This window comes from Carassius gibelio, chromosome A14 (assembly GCF_023724105.1).
Source record: "Carassius gibelio isolate Cgi1373 ecotype wild population from Czech Republic chromosome A14, carGib1.2-hapl.c, whole genome shotgun sequence".
Taxonomy (NCBI): Eukaryota; Metazoa; Chordata; class Actinopteri; order Cypriniformes; family Cyprinidae; genus Carassius; species Carassius gibelio.
Window position 1 is genome coordinate 24,482,095 of NC_068384.1, and position 17,711 is coordinate 24,499,805.

Here is a 17,711-nt window from a genome sequence, read left to right on the forward strand (position 1 = left end):
TGTTTTTGTTTTTTTACCAAACTAGACTTGCTTCAGGAAGGGAGTGTGAACCTAAACCTCAAAAACGAAATGGGGAAATTTAAGACCAGAAAAGTACTGTTGTAAATACAACTTAACCACTGATTTCTAGTTGTGTCCTCTTTGGAAGACCAAACAAAGTAGCTTCGCTTTCACAACGAAACACACAGCGACTTCAAGACAACAATACTACAGCGAGAATCAAAGCTACACTTCTTTCCTTGCGTGAACATTTAGCCGGTGTTATGCAAATGTTTCCACATAGTGACGTAGACATGTGGGGTAGAGCTGAAGATCTTTGCCCGAACCCGTCGGGACCCGACGGATTCGGTCAGGTTCGGGCTTAATTTCTATCATCTTACGCGGGCTCGGGCTTGTGCTCCGGTTTGCGAGGTAAACGAGTGGTCATGTGATGTGTTTCGATTAGCACGAGAAAGATGTGAAAATGAATGCTGAGCAGGTTTAACGGAGGCTTGCCTCTGGTGATTACGTTTTGGTTGCACCAGCAACTAAAGCAAAGTCTGAGGTGTGGAAAAGTTTTGACCATGTTTATAATGAGAATAATGACGCACCATCAGTGAGCGCAGGAACGCGCTGAAGACATCTACAGTGGATTCAATCATTTTCCTCCACAAAAACATGAACACCTAGCCTAATCTCTGTGAGTAAAGGCTTTTCAAATGATAACTAAATATTCATTGAGTCTTAAATGCATAATGTTGACAGAGTATTTACGCTAATGTTGGCATTATTCTTTTATTAAATATTATCTAGTGCAAAGTAAATCCGGCGGAGCCTTTATCTTAATTTCGTTATTGCCAAATACCCATCTTAATTTAAAATTTATCTTAATTAATTATTTTTTTTTTAAATGACTTGTTTTTATTGGTGCGTTGGTCTATTTATAGGTTAAATGAGCCTATGTCTAGAATGCTGAGATGTTACGATGTCACAGAGGACTAATTTTATTTCTTTATTCCAACTTCCAAGTGGTCTAGTCTACGTTAGTTATGAATAAATTATGTTAAAACATGAATAAATGATTCATTGTTGACAAAAGGCAAAAGAGCTGTGTGCGTGCACACATTTGAATAATGTCGGGCTGTAAACGGGTTCAGGCTTTAAAAAAAGCTGTCAATCAAAATGTACTTGTCGGGCTCGGGCCGAAACCTGTCGGGCTCGGGTCCTGTCGGGCCTAACTTTTAAGGCCGATTACAGCTCTAATGTGGGGATGTGTTAAACTAGGCATTTTAGGAGGTCTTAACTTAGAGAATAACTCTAATAATAACTTTGGGCTCTTTTGCAACTTTACAGATCTTCTTCATGCACCAAGAGCTTGTAACTCTCCAAAGAGAAAGGAAAAATTGAAATCGCATCATATGAGCCCTTCAAGACTTGCTCTAAGACTTAAGGTTGCTCCGATTCCTCGCCTCATCTCTGCTGGGAGGATTCTGGGAAACCGGGGAGTATCACTGGGGTATCACATCAGCTCAAGAAGGAATGAAAAGCAACGTGATACCTGCTCTAGTATGCAACCAATAGAAAGAAGAAAAGAAACTAAACAAGAAGTAAATGGGAAGAGGTCGAGCAAGATCTTTATCTCTTTCAGGATGCAGATAATAAGAGCTTTCTCTCCAGCTCTCTGGAAAAGCTTTGACCTGGACTGAACAGATCTCATGTGTGCACCGTGATCACTCTCACTCAGCCTCTTCACAAATACTCCTGTTCACTGAATAACAACAACACTTTCATCACTTCTTCATGTACTGCACACATGTATGACATTCATTCCTCCACTGAACAACAACACAATATTTAGCAGAATGTTCTCAGTGCTCTTTTATAATAAAAAATAAATGATTATCATTTCTGAAGGGCTCTGTAAGGCTAAAATGAAAAACTGAGGTGTAAGTCCTGTAATTATAAAGGGTAAATGCTGTGTGTCAGAGGGTTGAGCAGGCATGTCTGCACAGGTACAGGATGTTTGTGTTTTAATTCTTCCAGCTCCAGCGCATGCATACAACGGCTACCTGACCATAAGCTTACAGCGCTTCTGTTAACAAAATACATGCAAAGTGTGCCCTTACTGTATGTGCACCAATAATAATAAAATGTAAAAAAAAAAAAAAAAAAACTGTGATGTACAAAAATGAATAATTTGTTTATTTTATGCTCTCGTTTGGTTGTGGATGTCTTAATGTTCTCTAACGTGTCTCTGTGAGTGTGTGTGTTTAATTTTTGCCAATAAACATACAGTTATTCTGTTTATATTCATCCTGTCTATGAAAGTAATTTCTTAGTTCTTCCGCCTTCGCAGATTTAAATAATGATAAAAGAAGAAAATAAAGCCTATTTTTATAACCACTATGCTTTTTTATTTATTTATTTTACATAAGCATGTTTACCCTTCTATTTTCATAACTTAATAAAAAATCATCCTGTGAGGGCGCAATGCTGTGTTGTTAACTAACACTACAATAGGTTTGTGTATTATTTTATTTATTTACTTATGCATTGCATTGTGTAGCAGTAGAGTAGCCAAAAAGGACTAATTTTAATCAAACAATATATTTAACATTTTTAAACCTATTACGATACTACGATGAGTGGTGTGTCTATTGTAACGGGAACCTTAGAGGTCAACATTTGGGATGAGCCCATTCAGAGAGAAGCAGTTGAATGTTTTAGGGTAGAAATATGACCAACATGATATGGATATCAGACATGTAGCAGCACACACACACACACACAATCAGGGTGCTGAAGGTTCTTCTAGCAAGACAATATTTAAAAGTCCAAATCACTTCAACTGGAAAAAGGAGTGGACAGACTCAGAAACTTCCAAAACTCAAACTCTCCACTGTATGCTGATACAGACAACCCATCTATTACCGTACAAGCTCATTTTCAGATGCACGTTATACAGTACTGCATGTGTCAAGCTTTGTGTGGCTTTCCACAGAAGCAATGTACATAACAACCAACCACTAAAATGCACTCTACATTTGAATAATGTTGGGGAACCGAATAAGATGCATGGCTTCTATGGATGAGAGGAGCATAAACAGATGTTCATAATCATAATGACAAGAGCACAGGAAGTTATAGACATGTTCAAGTGCTGGAGCGAGAAAATAAATTCAGGAGGGCTCAGTTAAAGTTCTGTACATCAGTCGATTAACAGGCGGTTTGTTTCCAGTGAAACAAACACAAATGAAAGGTTTGAGTCATAGATAGCTATACTAGAGTTTTTAGCTGTGTTGCACTTGACAAAAGCAATTAGCCCGAGTACATCTGCTTTGATTTGTGACCAGCTCGACTACTAAAGAGTCAGACCGGAGAGAAAGAGAAAAGATGAAAAGTTGTGATGGAGAGAGAAGCTAGAATTCTATTAAATTACTCAATTTTCCACAGCTGCTCTAATAGAGTCTGCACTCATCTATTGTGTTTCACACGCTGGTGTAACCGTGAAGCTTCATGAATGAATATGGATTGACAGAGCATATATAGAGCTTGAATAGGATTTAAAACTGGCAAAAGTGGAAAAGGCCACTAAACATCATACCCACTTCTCATATTTCACTAACGTCACATACTTAAGACATGAGCTGCCTTCTACAGAGATATCATGAGATCTCAATCACCAAGATGTAAACAGGAAAAGACCCATCATGTCCGAGCAAGAACGCAAATATCAAGATGCAAACGCATCTATCCTCCTCCATCATTCAAACATGTAGTTACAAACAGGCTCAGAGTCAAAGGAACCTTTCAGGAACCTCCAAGTGTGTTCAAAACATCTGCTAGACAAAAAACTGGCTGAAACAGCATCAAATAAGGGTTTAGGTTCCTTGTTTTAGAAAGTGCAGATGTAAAAACCTTCAAACCCCAAAAGAAAGCAGCATCTCAGCAGAAAATGCTCATTTGGCTAGCAGTGCTTCTAGATGACCTGTTAACAGGGAAATAAGACGTAGGCTAGGTAATATATATATGCTGCTGTCTTTGTGTTTCAGGAAACATCATCAGGCCTCTTTGACAGTTTGAGGAGCAGCTGAAGACAGAAGGTGCACGAGCGCAGTCAAGTCCAGCATTGAGCAGCTGTTCAGTGATCTGCAGCTCCAGCGCTTCAGTGCCGCATCTGAATGCATGACAGAATGCGAGAGAAGCGCTTCGTTTCCACGGATGATGAAGATGATGCGTTCGGACAGATCACGCGCCTCCAGCACGCAGCGTCTTACCTTTGGAATTGCTGAATGCGGTGTACCAGGACAACGATATGAGCCCACATAACCCGAATAGTAAGACTGTTAGGAAGGTGCCATTTCTGAGCCTCATCTCCGGGTCCGCGCCGGTATCATGTCCGAACCGAACCGTGTGCTCGAGCGCGTCTGACGTGCGCTGCCGCGGTGCGTTAATGACAGCGCGCGCACATGAGAGATGAGAGGGAGGGCGAGAACACGAGAGACTGTGTACAGGCAGATGCCGTGTGTACAGAAGGGTGTGTGTGTGTGTGTGTGTGTGTGTGTGTGCGTGAGAGAGAGAGAGAGAGAGAGAGAGAGAGAGAGAGAGAGAGCGCGGTGTTTTGTTGGACGGGCTCGTGCAGGCGGTGCAGCTGCTCCTCCGTGCGGCCGAAAACAAACACATTGTCTCATTTTGAAACAGCAGTTTGTTAAAAAGATCTTAGGAAGCATACAGTCCTGGTGTAGGTTCAGATTTTTTTCTTGTACTAAATTTACATGAAATTAGTATGGGGAAAAAAATCATTAACCTCTTATTATTAATATTATTTACATGTTCTGTGTATGTGACCCTGTCTGTGAAAACCCAGCTAAAATGAATGGTTGAAATCAAACTCTGATGCTTGTTATTAGATTTTGAGACTTTAGTCTGTATTTCACAGAGAGGGTCACATATGCTTTACCCTAAAACAGCAGTAATATAACATATCTAAAGCTTAAATAATGCAAAATTTTTAACATAAGTAAATAAGTGGATTTTTGTTGTTGTTATCAACACTGTGCCATAGGATGCTGAGGATTGAGCTTAGTTTTTATTGAACCCAAAATATTAATTATATATATATATATATATATATATATATATATATATATATATATATATATATATATATATTAAAATATATTACTTTGATAAAACTGACTCACTTATATTTCCTCATTGCCATTTTTAATATATTGTAAATATTAATTGCATTATCCTGAATAAATTTTACAAAATAAAATACATACCAGCACTCTTCCCCAACTTCTAGCACTGCATAAACATAAATGAATTTAATGTAAATATGTCAAGAATGATCTTTTACAGTAAATGTACAGAGAAATAATCATTCTGTTTAAGATACATTAGATGGATGGATGTACTGACAAAAGCTTATCTAAAAAATTATATAGTGCTCTTGACTTCTGTTCTTTAGTAGATTATTGTACATATTATCCACATAAATATACTTCTGAAGGAGAAGGGAGTGATGGATTAATGTGAATATATTTATTACAGGAGCAGTTAATATCCAGTTATGCCTCACTCATGGCTGTAGATAATTAATCACATCTGTGGGATGTTTCAGCGAGTGATTGTTTAATTGAAGGCTCTGGAGATGATTCAGGCCTCTGATTGTCCAGCTTCATCTCTTCGAGGGCTTTGACTGTTGAAGTTCTGCCAAACTGTTAATGTCTGAGTGCCAGAGTGTTGTGCCGATATGCACAGTGCATATTAACCAAGAAAAAGTAGATTCTGTGACAGAAGCATCTACACTGGGTAATCATTAGGTGTCTCTCTTTTTTTTGGCAAATCAAACTGTTGATAGTTAGGCTTGTAGAGCCCTTTGGAGAACCTAGGCTCATTTCTAATGTCTGTTCCTAGAGGAGGCTAAAAAATGGGCTCCAACAGGGACTCAAGACTGTCAATCTCTCTTGCAGTAAACACATCAACAAGAACATTTTGCAGCATTTGAAATACTGATTTAAGTTCCCTGGAGCACATTTGAGACCACATCAGGTGTCATGGAGAGGATCTCCAGAGCACTAGTGTTGCAGCAATCTAAAAAACTAAATTGTGCCTAGAGAATACAAGCCTCTTTACATTTACATTTATTCATTCAGCAAACACTTTTATCTGAAGCAGCTTACAAATGAGGAAAATGGAAGCAATAAAAAAAATAAAATAAAAGAGCAACAATAAGTAATTGCTTTGACAAGCCCTGGTTAGTCTAAAGTAAAAAAAAGAAGAAAAAAAAACAGAGCAGGAAAAGAATAGAGAAATCTTGTGTTAAATGGTCAGGGGGTTTTGTAAGAAATAAAAAGAAAAAAATTTATAGAATAGAAAATTATTGGGAGTTCTAGAAATTTATATAATAGGTATAATGTACTGTAACTAACCATTAACATATGCTGGAATTATTGTGATTTATGTTACATTCACTTTAAACTAAAAGCTTACTTTAAAGCAAACTTCTATTTAACATGTTTAACCTCTCCTACAGAAACAGCATTGTGCTGCCAGTGGCATGTCAGACAATAGCGCCATCTAGCCACTGTTGTGTGTGTGTGTGTGTGTGTGTGTGTGTGTGTGTGTGTGTGTGTGTGTGTGTGTGTGTGTGCGTAACAGTCCTAAGAGCAGAGGCCCGTTTCACAAAGTAGGTTAAGTGAAAACTCTGAGTATGTTAACCCTGAAATGAGAGAAACTCTAGGTTTTCTGTTTCAGGATGGGAGGTTTGTCAAACCTGAGAAAGCAGGGTAGGTCAAGCCCGTTTCTGAAAAAGAGCAAACTTATACTCAGAGTCAGTTACCATGAACTCCTCTAAACTCCTCTGAGTAAAATACTCAGCTTATGCCACCAATACGGTGCATTATAAAGTGGCGAGGACCCCGTCCCTACTAAACGTCTTGGCATTGGCTAGTGAAAGTTTCAACTTCACTGGCATTGTGTAATAAGATTTCAGGTAGGTTAGGAAGGAAGGGAGTCCACCAGGCACTAACACCATGTTTAGGTAAGATTTGATCCACTGACCGCCAGTTATTTTTATGTAGTTTGCATTAAGTAGTAATGTAGTAAAATACAGATATTAAAAGGTGAAATTCAGTGAACACCTTATTGTTGATGTATACTTTGTACAAGCAAGCATATGAACCCAGAATATAAACACAACATGCAAAGTTTCACATTAAATGGTTTCCCATAGAAAACCATTACAAGGAAAACGATTTACCATTTAGCGGATTGTGTTCATATTTCGACCTCATCTGCTTGCCCATGTAAACTATGCATTATTAATATATTGATTACTGAAGTTGATCTTTTAATATTGCTGTTTTAAGTATATTAAGGCACTTTAAGTGTTTCTACAATGCTTGTTGCACTGTTTAATGATTGAAATATTGCCACGGGTGCTTAATATGGATTGCAAATGGCCCAAATCGGCATTTTGTTCACGAGCCGGTCACGTGTCCTGAAAGTTATCAGTAGTAAGATGGCTCAAACACTTCCAGGGCTTCACCATTGAATGGCACTTTAGAGTATATATACCTTTAGGTTAGAGCATGCACAGTAACGTTTGTTTATAAACAGCTGATAATGTCAAAGACGATAGCATACTCTTAAAAGGACTCTGATCATGTGTTGTTACTCTGTCGTATGAACAGGAAAGGAATGAACTACAAAGAGAATTGCAGAACTTAGGATGCAATGAATTTTCAATCCGTAACACATTAATCACGAAACAAGGATCTGGTCAAATAATAAAGACAATTTAAAAATTCCTTAAGAGTAGTGGACTTAAGAATATAATATAGTTCTCATAATACATACCAGACTGAAATCACTTCACACTCCAGCACAGGAGGTGGCGGTATGCCTTCGCTGGTATGCGACCCGCCAATAAATCCACAGAAGAAGAAGAACGTTTGTTTGTAGGTGGCGGTAATGCACCTTTAATTTGGTTTGCCAAAACCGCCAAAAAAACCATCAGAAGAAGAATGTTTTTTATGTCGTTGCTGTTGAAAACGTCTACTCTGTATAGATCAGTGGCCAAACCTGCTTTCTGTCCGATTCCCGTCTTCATTTTGTAGTAAGTAGGCCTAACGAATATTGTTTCTGGGAAATGTATCGGAGTAAAAGTAAAAATTTTAGAGTAAAAGTGAAAGTTGACAGAAATATTAAAACTAAAGTACGTTAAAGTACTTTACTTCAGTACATTTTACTTAATTACATTACACTGTGGACTATAACTACAAAACTTTTACTTGCACTTACATGGCAAGATATATTTTTTAATTTGTCCTTTTACATAAATACATAGTTTCATCTTGCTGTGTACATGTGCTTAAAGCTTCGTAATTTACTGTGTTAGACTACCAACAAAACCGGATTTGGTTTTGTCAACTGAAAACTAAACTTGTAACCTTTAAGTTGTAAACTGATTTAAAAAAAAAAAAAAAAGTGATTAAATGCATGTATGGGCGAAAATGAGCTCATGGCCAAACTATTCGTTTGTAAACAAAGGCAATCATATGAGGCGCGTGAGTCAAGAGTCATGTGACAAGGCCACGCCCCGCGCCTTCGGACGATCTCGGACGCTTCAGGAGGCTTCCAGAATAAGAGACGCTGCGTGGAACATTTAGCTGAGGGAGGGGTCACGTGCTTGTGACGTCATATAGCTACAGCAAAACTTTAGTTGAAGTGACTAATCAAAACGAGGTTAAATGTATGCTTAAATGAAGTTTGCTTATAATTATTTTATTAATATCACAGAAAAAGTCCAAAATAATAGTAATATTCTAAAATAAAGTAAGAAATATTACATTTTAATTAATTGTTTATTATTGAATACATTCATACAAAAGTTTATATATATATATATATATATATATATATATATATATATATATATATATATAATACACAAAATATGTAAGTTGTTACGCATGATTTTGAAATCATGATGGACATGCATTATTAAGCTTAACAAGGGACTAATGTTGAAAGGTCGACTGCTAACCCTCAATATATGTATATTTATTAAAATAATTATTATTAGTAGTAGTAGTTGTAAAATATTCAATAAAAATAAATAAATGTATAATCATAAAACAAATGTAAATTCATACATCAATACCAATGTGAATTATTGATATTCATTATCAGTCCACAGACTTTTCTAGTATGGTGTTATAGACTATACACAAATATACAAAACATATTCTTAATGAAATATAATCTTAATATATACTTCATGAATTCTTAAGCTTAAGGTTTGTCTGTAGTACATCAGTTAAACATGTTAAATAGACATCTGCTAACCCTCTTTCATGATGACACATCACTTTTGTTAGCTTGCACCTGTAGCAGAATTACAACCCACTCCTACCAACCATATCAGACTAATGTGGGTCAGTAGAGCTTGTATAATGGGAATAATTTCATGCTTACACTTACTCAGCTGAGGCAAAACAAAGACTCCATCAGAACAATGAATATACATATATAAATAAATTGATGTGGGGGGAAAGTTCAACATTGTTATATTGTTATATAGCAGAAGCAAGAGAGTTTATGACATTCCCTGTATCAAAGAAATGTAGCAAACACTTGTTAAAGGTGATGAATTCCAGCATTACAGTGACATTCACAATTTTATCAGATGTCTTTTGGGCCTTAAAGATAATGCTCATTGAGTGATCTAACGGGAATTTCCCGACACAATGACATATCACTGCTCAGATGATCACTGAAGCCATCTATTCTGTTTTCAATTGTGACTCACATTATCAGAGTCAACACAACATGAACTTTGCTCCTGCAGAGACGGAGGACGTATCCACGCGGAGACGCGCTCGCCTCACTGATTGGCTGATCCTCTGCCTCATTTGCATATGACGCTCAGACATAAATACGGAACTCTCGGTGCTGAAAGAAGCTATTTCTGCTGCGCAACACGGACCAGAGATTCGCTCTTACACGCTGTTTCTCGCAACAATGTCGATGACAGTGAAAGCATACGTTATCGGTAAGGACGACTGCCACAAGGAGATCCGCCGCTTCGGCGTGGATCAGGACGTCTCAACAAGTTTTGAGTATTTGAAGCAAAAAGTGCTGGATGTTTTTGTCGGTCTCAGGAATGCGTCCTTTCAGATGTACTACAAAGGTAAGCCAGTTCACAATTACATTTTTTTAATCTTATTTTTTTATGTATGTATTCTATTTTACATGCAAACATACAATCATTGTCGTTTCTCATTGTTAATACTACAAAATCGTTTAAATGGTATTCCACATTAGACATGCAGCTTGGGCACCTTTGGGAAAATAGACCTCTTTGAAGTTAAATATAATAGTGCAAGAAGTAAAATACTATGTGAAATAACTTGCTTGTTGATACGCTCCAATACAAAGTTATGGGAGTATTATAATGCTATTAAACTACCATGTCCTGACATAAATGTAACATCTAGGGAAGGGAAGGACAACAGCATCTGCATGCAATAAATTAGGCAAAATATAAGGACAATAATAATAACCATGGAACACCATTCTCTGTTCACCTGGGCTATCTCTAGATGAAGATGGTGACCTGATTGCTTTCTCCTCTGATGATGAGCTAATGATGGGGTTGTCTCTTGTGAAGAATGACACCTTCCGTCTCTACATCAGGCGTAAGTAACACCCATACACCGACTTCTTAGGTTCTTGATCATCGTAACCTCGTGTATTCGATGATGCAACATAATTGATTACACTTCATCATCTGCTTCGGCAATGTATCTGTTGCAAAACATATCCTTCCTCTCAAGATATGAGGGACTGGCCATGAGTTCAGTGTGTGGCTTTTAGACACAAGACAAAGTAGTTTTAAAACAATCCACAACAAATTCATATTTGATTTGCATTTAAAGCCAAAAATAAAATGATAATAATAAACCTTTCAAAGGTAGTAGTTACTGCTGCTTCCACTGGAGACAGCAACAGAAAAGGCCAAAGCTCGTCACACACATCTTATAAGGCGTGACTAGATCAGTGACATAGTTGTCATTTTTCCCAGATCTGTTAAGCTACACAAACCGTAACTTTTTAATATATCTCTTCTATGATAAACGTCAATTTCTGAATTAAAATTAATTAAAGACCGTAACTTTTTAATATATCTCTTCTATGATAAACGTCAATTTCTGAATTAAAATTAATTTGTCTGGCTAGTTCGTGTCACTTTTTGGAGACTGTATAATAATAATAATTAGAGGCCGACCGATAGATTTTGTTGGTTTTATCAACCGATATGAGCCTGTCACAGATATCAGTATTGGCATCACGCCGATATATATATTTTTTTCTTTTTACATAACATAAAATGCTTGTAAATGGTGTAATTATGTAGTCTGAACATGTGTGATTGGCCATTCTGTTCAAATAAACGCCCAATTTTGTTCCACACACTTGTAACAGTAACACGATGTAAATAGAGTGGGGGAATTATGACATCATTTTGTAGATCAGCTGTTAGCATCACACTGGTTCCCTTGACAAAACCAATAGGAATTTTCCATAGACTGTAGGAATATCGCAAAAAAATAAGCTTGGTGTTCAACCATTTCATGAAACTTGCATGTGTTAATATTCACCAAAAAATATACATTTTATGAATTATGAAGCCTAAATACAAGAACCAGAACAAAAAAGCTAACATTAAGCTGTAAATGAACTACGGCACACAGTCATGCGCCTTCAATGTCACCACCACGCTTCCGACAACTTTTAAACTTATTTACAGAAACATTTTCCATGATAATCCTTTACTATGTGGATGAATTGTAATCCAAATTGGATTAAAAAAAATATATTTGTTTTGATAGTTTTCCTTTATGTAATAGAATTTTATTTGGCTCTACTGTTACGAACATTTAAAAATACATGGTTATTATAATTAAATGGTAAAAAAAGTTTTTATATTTTATGTATGTACTGTATTTTGAATATAGTATGAATAAAGTATACCTGAATGGTAAAGTGTCCAAAATTTTGACTGGTAATGTACTATAAAAAAAAACAAAAAAAAAAACACATATCGGCCGATATATATCGAAATATAAAGTAGCAGCCTGGCCACTTTTGAACTAATTAAGATGTTCAGTATTTTTGCAACCACACTTGACATTCTATTATTGGTTATTGAGTTCATTCTTGGCATTTTAGGCATAGAATACTATAAATTCTGTATTCCCTGCTGCATGGCCTAGTAATAACCATTTACCTGTGTTATAAGCTCGTGGTGGGAAAAGTTTATGATGATGACCGTAAATTCAAAGAATGTATATCGATTCTTTTGAATGTTTCCAGTACACACAAATATCCCCAATTAATAGCAATTGTCATATTTCTTTCCTTTTCAGAAAAAAAGGAGCACAAACATGATTCCTCACCTCACGGGAGCTTTGGGTTCTCATTCAGCCCGCCTCATGGAGCCCCCCACTTTAGCCCCCCAGGTTTTAATCATATGGGTCCTCCTCCAATGGGACCCCAAGCACCTCCTCATATGGGTCCTCCTCCCCATCATCACCCTCCTCCTCCACAGTTCCATCAGATGCCGCACCCAGGGGTGACCTGTAAGGGGTGCGATGGGCCAGTAACTGGAACACGTTTCAAGTGCACCATTTGCCCTAATTATGACTTGTGCTCCTCCTGCCAGAGCACAGGCCTCCACAAGGAGCACATTCTCCTGCCCATCTTTCACCCGATCCCCGACATGTCTGAGGTGAATTCCTGCTTTACTGCTTTTGTGTCTGTATTTTGCTACATACTAAATATTTAGTTTTTTATATAATGTGGACATACTGATCGAAGTATTTTTTTTTGTGTGTGTTTGTGCAGTGGTTCCCTCATGGGAAGTTTTGGCCCAAGATGAGACCCTGCAGGTGGGCAAATGCTCAGGCTCAGGGCTCCAACCAGGCTCATGCTTATGCTCAGGCCTCAAGCCAGGCTCAGCCAGGTCCGTCTAGAGCCCAGCAAAACGAGGATGCTTCTGAAAACATGGAGGAGAACGGTGAGATGCCACCAATCAAAGGGTCTAATATAAAACACACATTTCATCCGAATGCTGCTTTCGCAGGCAGCGCAACAAGTCATGTGAATCCTTTCTGCTGAGATAGTTGAACTAAAAAAATAAAAAGGTGTCTGAAATATGACTATATTATCATCTTTTTATCCACAGGTGGTACTGCCTCTTCACAGGCTAATATGGAGTACCTGAAGAACATTGGAGTGGGAGTGGCGGCCATATTGAACCCCTTTGGTAAGTTCCCTACTTGGGTTTATTACTGATACTTTTGGGCCTTTCCCAAACATTTTTGTGTTCTAACACACCACATACTTAATTGTTTGGCATGCTAGCTAAACCCCTCAAAATAAAAATGCTTCTTCCTTTGCAGGCATAGATGTGGACATCGACGTTGAGCATGATGGGAAGCAGACCAAATTTACAGCAAGTCATCCTGCCTCCAGTGGGCCACGTAGTGCTCGGAGTGAGAGCGGCTCCAGTGGCTCTGGTCCAGGAAGTCAGCCCACTGAAGAGAGCAACAGTGAGGGAACAAAGGTAAATCAATATCCAAGCAGTTCTGGAATGATTGACAGTATACAGGATTGTTGCATCTATTAAAGAGAGCTTAAAGGCTGAGAAGCTACACTCTGTTAACGCTCATTCCTTCCATCCTATGGGCAGAAACAACAAAGAAGTGATGAGGAATGGACTCATCTCTGCTCTAAAGAGGTGGACCCATCCACAGGAGAGCTTCAGTCTCTCAGGATGGAGGTGGATGGGACTGATCCTTCAGACCTGCCAAGTACAGACTCCAGCACAAGCACCTCGCAGGGTCCCAGTGGTCTGCGCGAGGCAGCTCTCTACCCACACCTTCCTCAAGGTATAGTGCATCATCACTGGGCCAAGTCCAGTCCACTTCACATCGATTCAAGCAGCTCAATGTTAATGTCCTCTCCCTCAGATGCAGACCCCAAGCTGGTGGAGTCTCTTTCTCAGATGCTCTCCATGGGCTTCACCGATGAGGGTGGATGGCTGACCAGACTGCTCCACACGAAGGATTTCGACATCGGAGCTGCCCTGGATGCCATCCAGTACTCCAAACCCGGCTCACAGAAGTAGAGAAGGAGCGCGGGAATCCAGAAGACCTGGGCCATACCTAACGCTGTTTGAAACCTCTGGCCTATTTTCTATTAACGGTCTTTGCATACTTTTTCAATGACAAATTATTTACGTAAATGTTATCAACAATATCAATTACTCAGGTGACTAGCATAGTTATGTTAATTTTTGGGCTTTTATGCAAAATGGATATTTAACATTTGTCATTAGCATTACTCATCATATTATTAAGTTCATTGTCATCATATGCATATTACTTATATAAGTAGATATCTACATTTGTGTGATTTTTTTTTTTTTTTTTTTTTCTATTTGCATTTACACAACCAAGAGTCAGACGAAGCAGAAACTTGGGGGTATTTTTGTTGTTCGTTTGAATGAGCAGATGGATTTGGGTAAATGTTACTGTAGGTCTTCTAAAATTCCTGTCCTTTCTATACGCAATAAAATGCAAAAAAAAAGTTTATTTTTTTTTGTCTTTTTACTCGTGCATGACTGTGGAGAATGGGGTTACATGCCAATGAATTTTAATTTATTGAAGAGGTTTTAGTAACAAAATACAACTTTTTACTTTTCAATAGAATGCATCTTATTAAAATGTGTCATCAAAGTCTTCATCGGTAAAGAACAGGGAGTTTAAAGAAAGGCTTGAACATGGCGTCTTGGTCAGTGAAGGCGGTTTACAGACAGCGTCTTCAAAACTAGCTGGCTCTGAGCTGTGACTTTTGCTTGGACTGAAAAAGTTTCCATCCACACAAAGATCACCAACATTCGGTGGATATCTGCGCTCTTCTGAATCCACACCCATGTCTGTAACGGTTTCTGTGAAATAAGGCACTGCTGATTTGTCGTCGCAGTGAGACGAACTATGAGCTTCATAGTCGTACTCTTCCTCATCCTGCTGATTAGGGACTGCGGTGAGGAATTTATTCCATTTTGATTCCTTATTCTCAATACTAGTTTCTTCAAACGTCTGGTTAGAAGAAACAGAAGAACATCTGCTGTGCAGGAGAAGACCTTCGGTTTTCACAACTGCTGGTGGCTTATGTGAAGAGTTACACTGCGGTTTATTTTCACCAGAGTTTTTCACTACGTATGTGGAAGTGGAGCTAGCTGTAGAGTATGGATCAACCTGGCGGGATGATGGGAGATCTGTGCTAGTGCACGGCTCCATGTCACCTGACCTGCCACAGGAGGAATATTTGGAAGCAGATCCTTTATTCCACAAAGAATTGAACCTCCTGTCATGCTGCAGTGGCTGAAATAGATAGAAGAAGAGTCTGTTGAAATTGTGTTTTTTGAACAGGGCATTTGCAGAATCATAGCATTATGTTATTAGCATATGATACGGTTACAGATGTGTAAACATGCGTGTTGTGACTTACCAGATACGGCTTTCTCTTTTGTCCAGAACAACCAATCAATGACTCCTCATCCTCACAGTTATCATGAGCGCCACCAAAAGACTCTGAAGAGGAGATTTTCTTCCTTTTCCTATTCAGAAAAAAAAAGACGTTACATTGGTATTTATTCACACGAATAATAATACAGATGTTTGGCAGTCTGAAAATACAAGACTTTTGTGCGAAGAATTTTGGATGCTTTATTAATAGTTTTTTGCTTTATTAACAGATTAAATGTTTTATTGAGAAGTTTGTATGTTGTATGGTACCTGGTTCCTTGTCTTCTGAATCGGTGTCTTTCTGTGTAAACGTTCTTGTCTTCTTCATCTTCATGTTCATTTGGACCCTCAGTGGTCTGATTAGTGTATTTACTCCAGCGACTGACATGAGCCACTTCCTGCTACAGGGACAGGATGCTTATAAGACCAGTGTTGTTGATATGACAAATGTACTATTATTTCTCACTTGGCATACACGTTACTTCTGGCTAGACATCAGTGCTGTACCTCTGATTGATGGTTCTGAACCAGACTTTCAGGAACATCTTCGTTCTCATAGTTTTCATCCGGTTCCCTTTAAAACATTGTATACATGTATCAGGTGCTTGTTCACAGCAGTGATCATGAAGTGATCTTTAACAAATGTACGTGTGCTATCTGGGATATAGTGACTGTGCGGCTCCTGAAGCTTTGCTCACCACTGTGACAACAGCTGTTCACTGTTCATCTCCAGCATCTGTCCACGCAGAGTATTCAGCTTCTGAACATGACGTCTGCAGTCAGCAGCCGTGCCTCGACCAAACTCCTGCAGAAACACATCAAACAAGACAAGTGTCACAACCCTGACAGCATGCACACATGACACAGCAGATTTGCAGACATATGTGTGCTATCTGAGGACAAGTTTAGCTTGTATTGAACTTTACCTTCATCAGTGACTGCTTCTCACCACACACTTTACATGTCCATCTCATACTCTTCTTCACCTAGAGGAGCAAAAGTAAAGAAGTGTTTAGTTTTCTTCACGCATCAACAGAAATCTATAAGCCAAAAGATCAATACGTACATCATCCAAACCTAATATTTAGACTCTCTGAATACGAGACGCTGAGATTAACTTTAAGAGCATGATGATTAATGATTTATGTTAAAAGTCTATGTTTATGTCAAGCTTTTGTAGAATCTACAACACGAGAAAATCTGGAAACGATTTTATCTGAACTAAAAGGGACATGAAGAAGTTAGTTACCTGCTGTACTTGAAAGGCTTGACAGGAAAAACACCTCAGTACATGAAACTCTTGAACCATGTTGGGTAGTTTTTAGAGTCCGGGGAGCAAAATAAAACTTATTTCCCTCCTATAAAGACGTAGCTCATATTTGTGTTTCCCGCCGCCGCCCACCGTTTATTTCTTTGACGTAACGTCCGTTCTTTTTCTCGCAAGTAGGACGTGACGTCAGAGACACATACCGCCCTCTACAGGAGCTATGTATGTGTCATAGACAGTAAAAGAAATGGACACAGCGACCCCATTGGAACTCAATTGAGACAAATGAAGCCCAGTTTTAGCGTTTTTTAGCACTTCCGTTTCTGACGCGCAGACTCAAACGAAGCTTGACGACGTCAGTAACCTGTCTGCCAGATGTAAATCTTCTAAGTGGCTGTGCGTGCAAACTGCCATCGTTAATCTTGCAGAGACGGCGAGCTTGAGCGGGGAGTTCTTTGTCGTGAGTGAGCAGGAGTAAGTATTCTGATTAATTATTTTGTATAGTATTTTAAAATGTAACGCCAGTACGCCATATTAAGTTAATTGCCTGCGAGCTTCTCCACCTGTCTGTATGGTAATGCGACAGAGAGACGAGAGGTTATGACGCAATCGTTAGCCTATTTTTTACAAAAACTGTTTATACCAGGCCATAATGTAACATAGAAGGTAATGGAGCCCTTTATACATTGTCGTGTATCTTTAGAAATAAATAATGGACAAACAGAGTCTTTAAACGCCTCAGATGTAAAGTTATTCGCTGTCAAAGTGACGCCAAAATGAATGGGAGTCAATGGGAATGCTAACGCAAGTGAAGTTCTGCTAAAAGATGGCAGCCCCCACCCGACTTCAACTTCCGG

At 38.5% G+C, this 17,711-nt stretch overlaps 3 protein-coding genes across 7 annotated transcripts in view; 1 reads left to right on the forward strand and 2 right to left on the reverse strand.

Moving 5' to 3' along the window:
* Positions 1-4,530, reverse strand: part of LOC128026933 (alpha-1,3-mannosyl-glycoprotein 4-beta-N-acetylglucosaminyltransferase B) — a 115,968-nt gene extending 111,438 nt beyond the window's left edge. Inside the window, exon 1 of one of the 2 annotated variants that reach the window (XR_008186570.1) lies at positions 4,257-4,530. Coding sequence is in view for 1 of the 2 variants with exons in the window: in XM_052614209.1 (XP_052470169.1) it covers positions 4,257-4,353 (97 nt within the window). In the remaining variant the exon portion in view is untranslated. The remainder of the gene's footprint in view (positions 1-4,256) is intronic. The other variant, XM_052614209.1, reaches the window with a different exon arrangement.
* A 3,418-nt stretch (positions 4,531-7,948) lies between these two features.
* LOC128026935 (sequestosome-1) lies at positions 7,949-14,651 on the forward strand. 2 transcript variants are annotated; one of them, XM_052614214.1, is made up of 9 exons: positions 7,949-8,107; positions 9,842-10,183; positions 10,596-10,691; positions 12,423-12,784; positions 12,901-13,072; positions 13,241-13,321; positions 13,458-13,621; positions 13,748-13,946; positions 14,034-14,651. In XM_052614214.1, exons 2-9 carry the CDS (start codon positions 10,015-10,017, stop codon positions 14,183-14,185), a joined length of 1,395 nt encoding a protein of 464 aa, XP_052470174.1. In that variant the 5' UTR covers positions 7,949-8,107; positions 9,842-10,014; the 3' UTR covers positions 14,186-14,651. The 2 variants fall into 2 exon arrangements, with proteins under 2 accessions (XP_052470174.1, XP_052470173.1); XM_052614213.1 differs by having other exon boundaries at positions 7,950-8,107; positions 14,028-14,651.
* Positions 14,464-17,030, reverse strand: mrnip (MRN complex interacting protein). Of its 3 annotated transcripts, none has more exons than XM_052614216.1 (7): positions 16,837-17,030; positions 16,514-16,573; positions 16,286-16,392; positions 16,095-16,161; positions 15,858-15,985; positions 15,571-15,679; positions 14,464-15,443 (listed from the first exon to the last, which is right to left on the reverse strand). In XM_052614216.1, the coding sequence occupies exons 1-7, from the start codon at positions 16,894-16,896 to the stop codon at positions 14,778-14,780; spliced, it is 1,197 nt and encodes a 398-aa protein (XP_052470176.1). In that variant the 5' UTR covers positions 16,897-17,030; the 3' UTR covers positions 14,464-14,777. The 3 variants fall into 3 exon arrangements, with proteins under 3 accessions (XP_052470176.1, XP_052470177.1, XP_052470175.1); XM_052614217.1 differs by having other exon boundaries at positions 14,464-15,434; positions 15,858-15,988; positions 16,837-17,027; XM_052614215.1 differs by having other exon boundaries at positions 15,858-15,988; positions 16,837-17,019.
* Between the last annotated feature and the right edge of the window lie 681 nt (positions 17,031-17,711).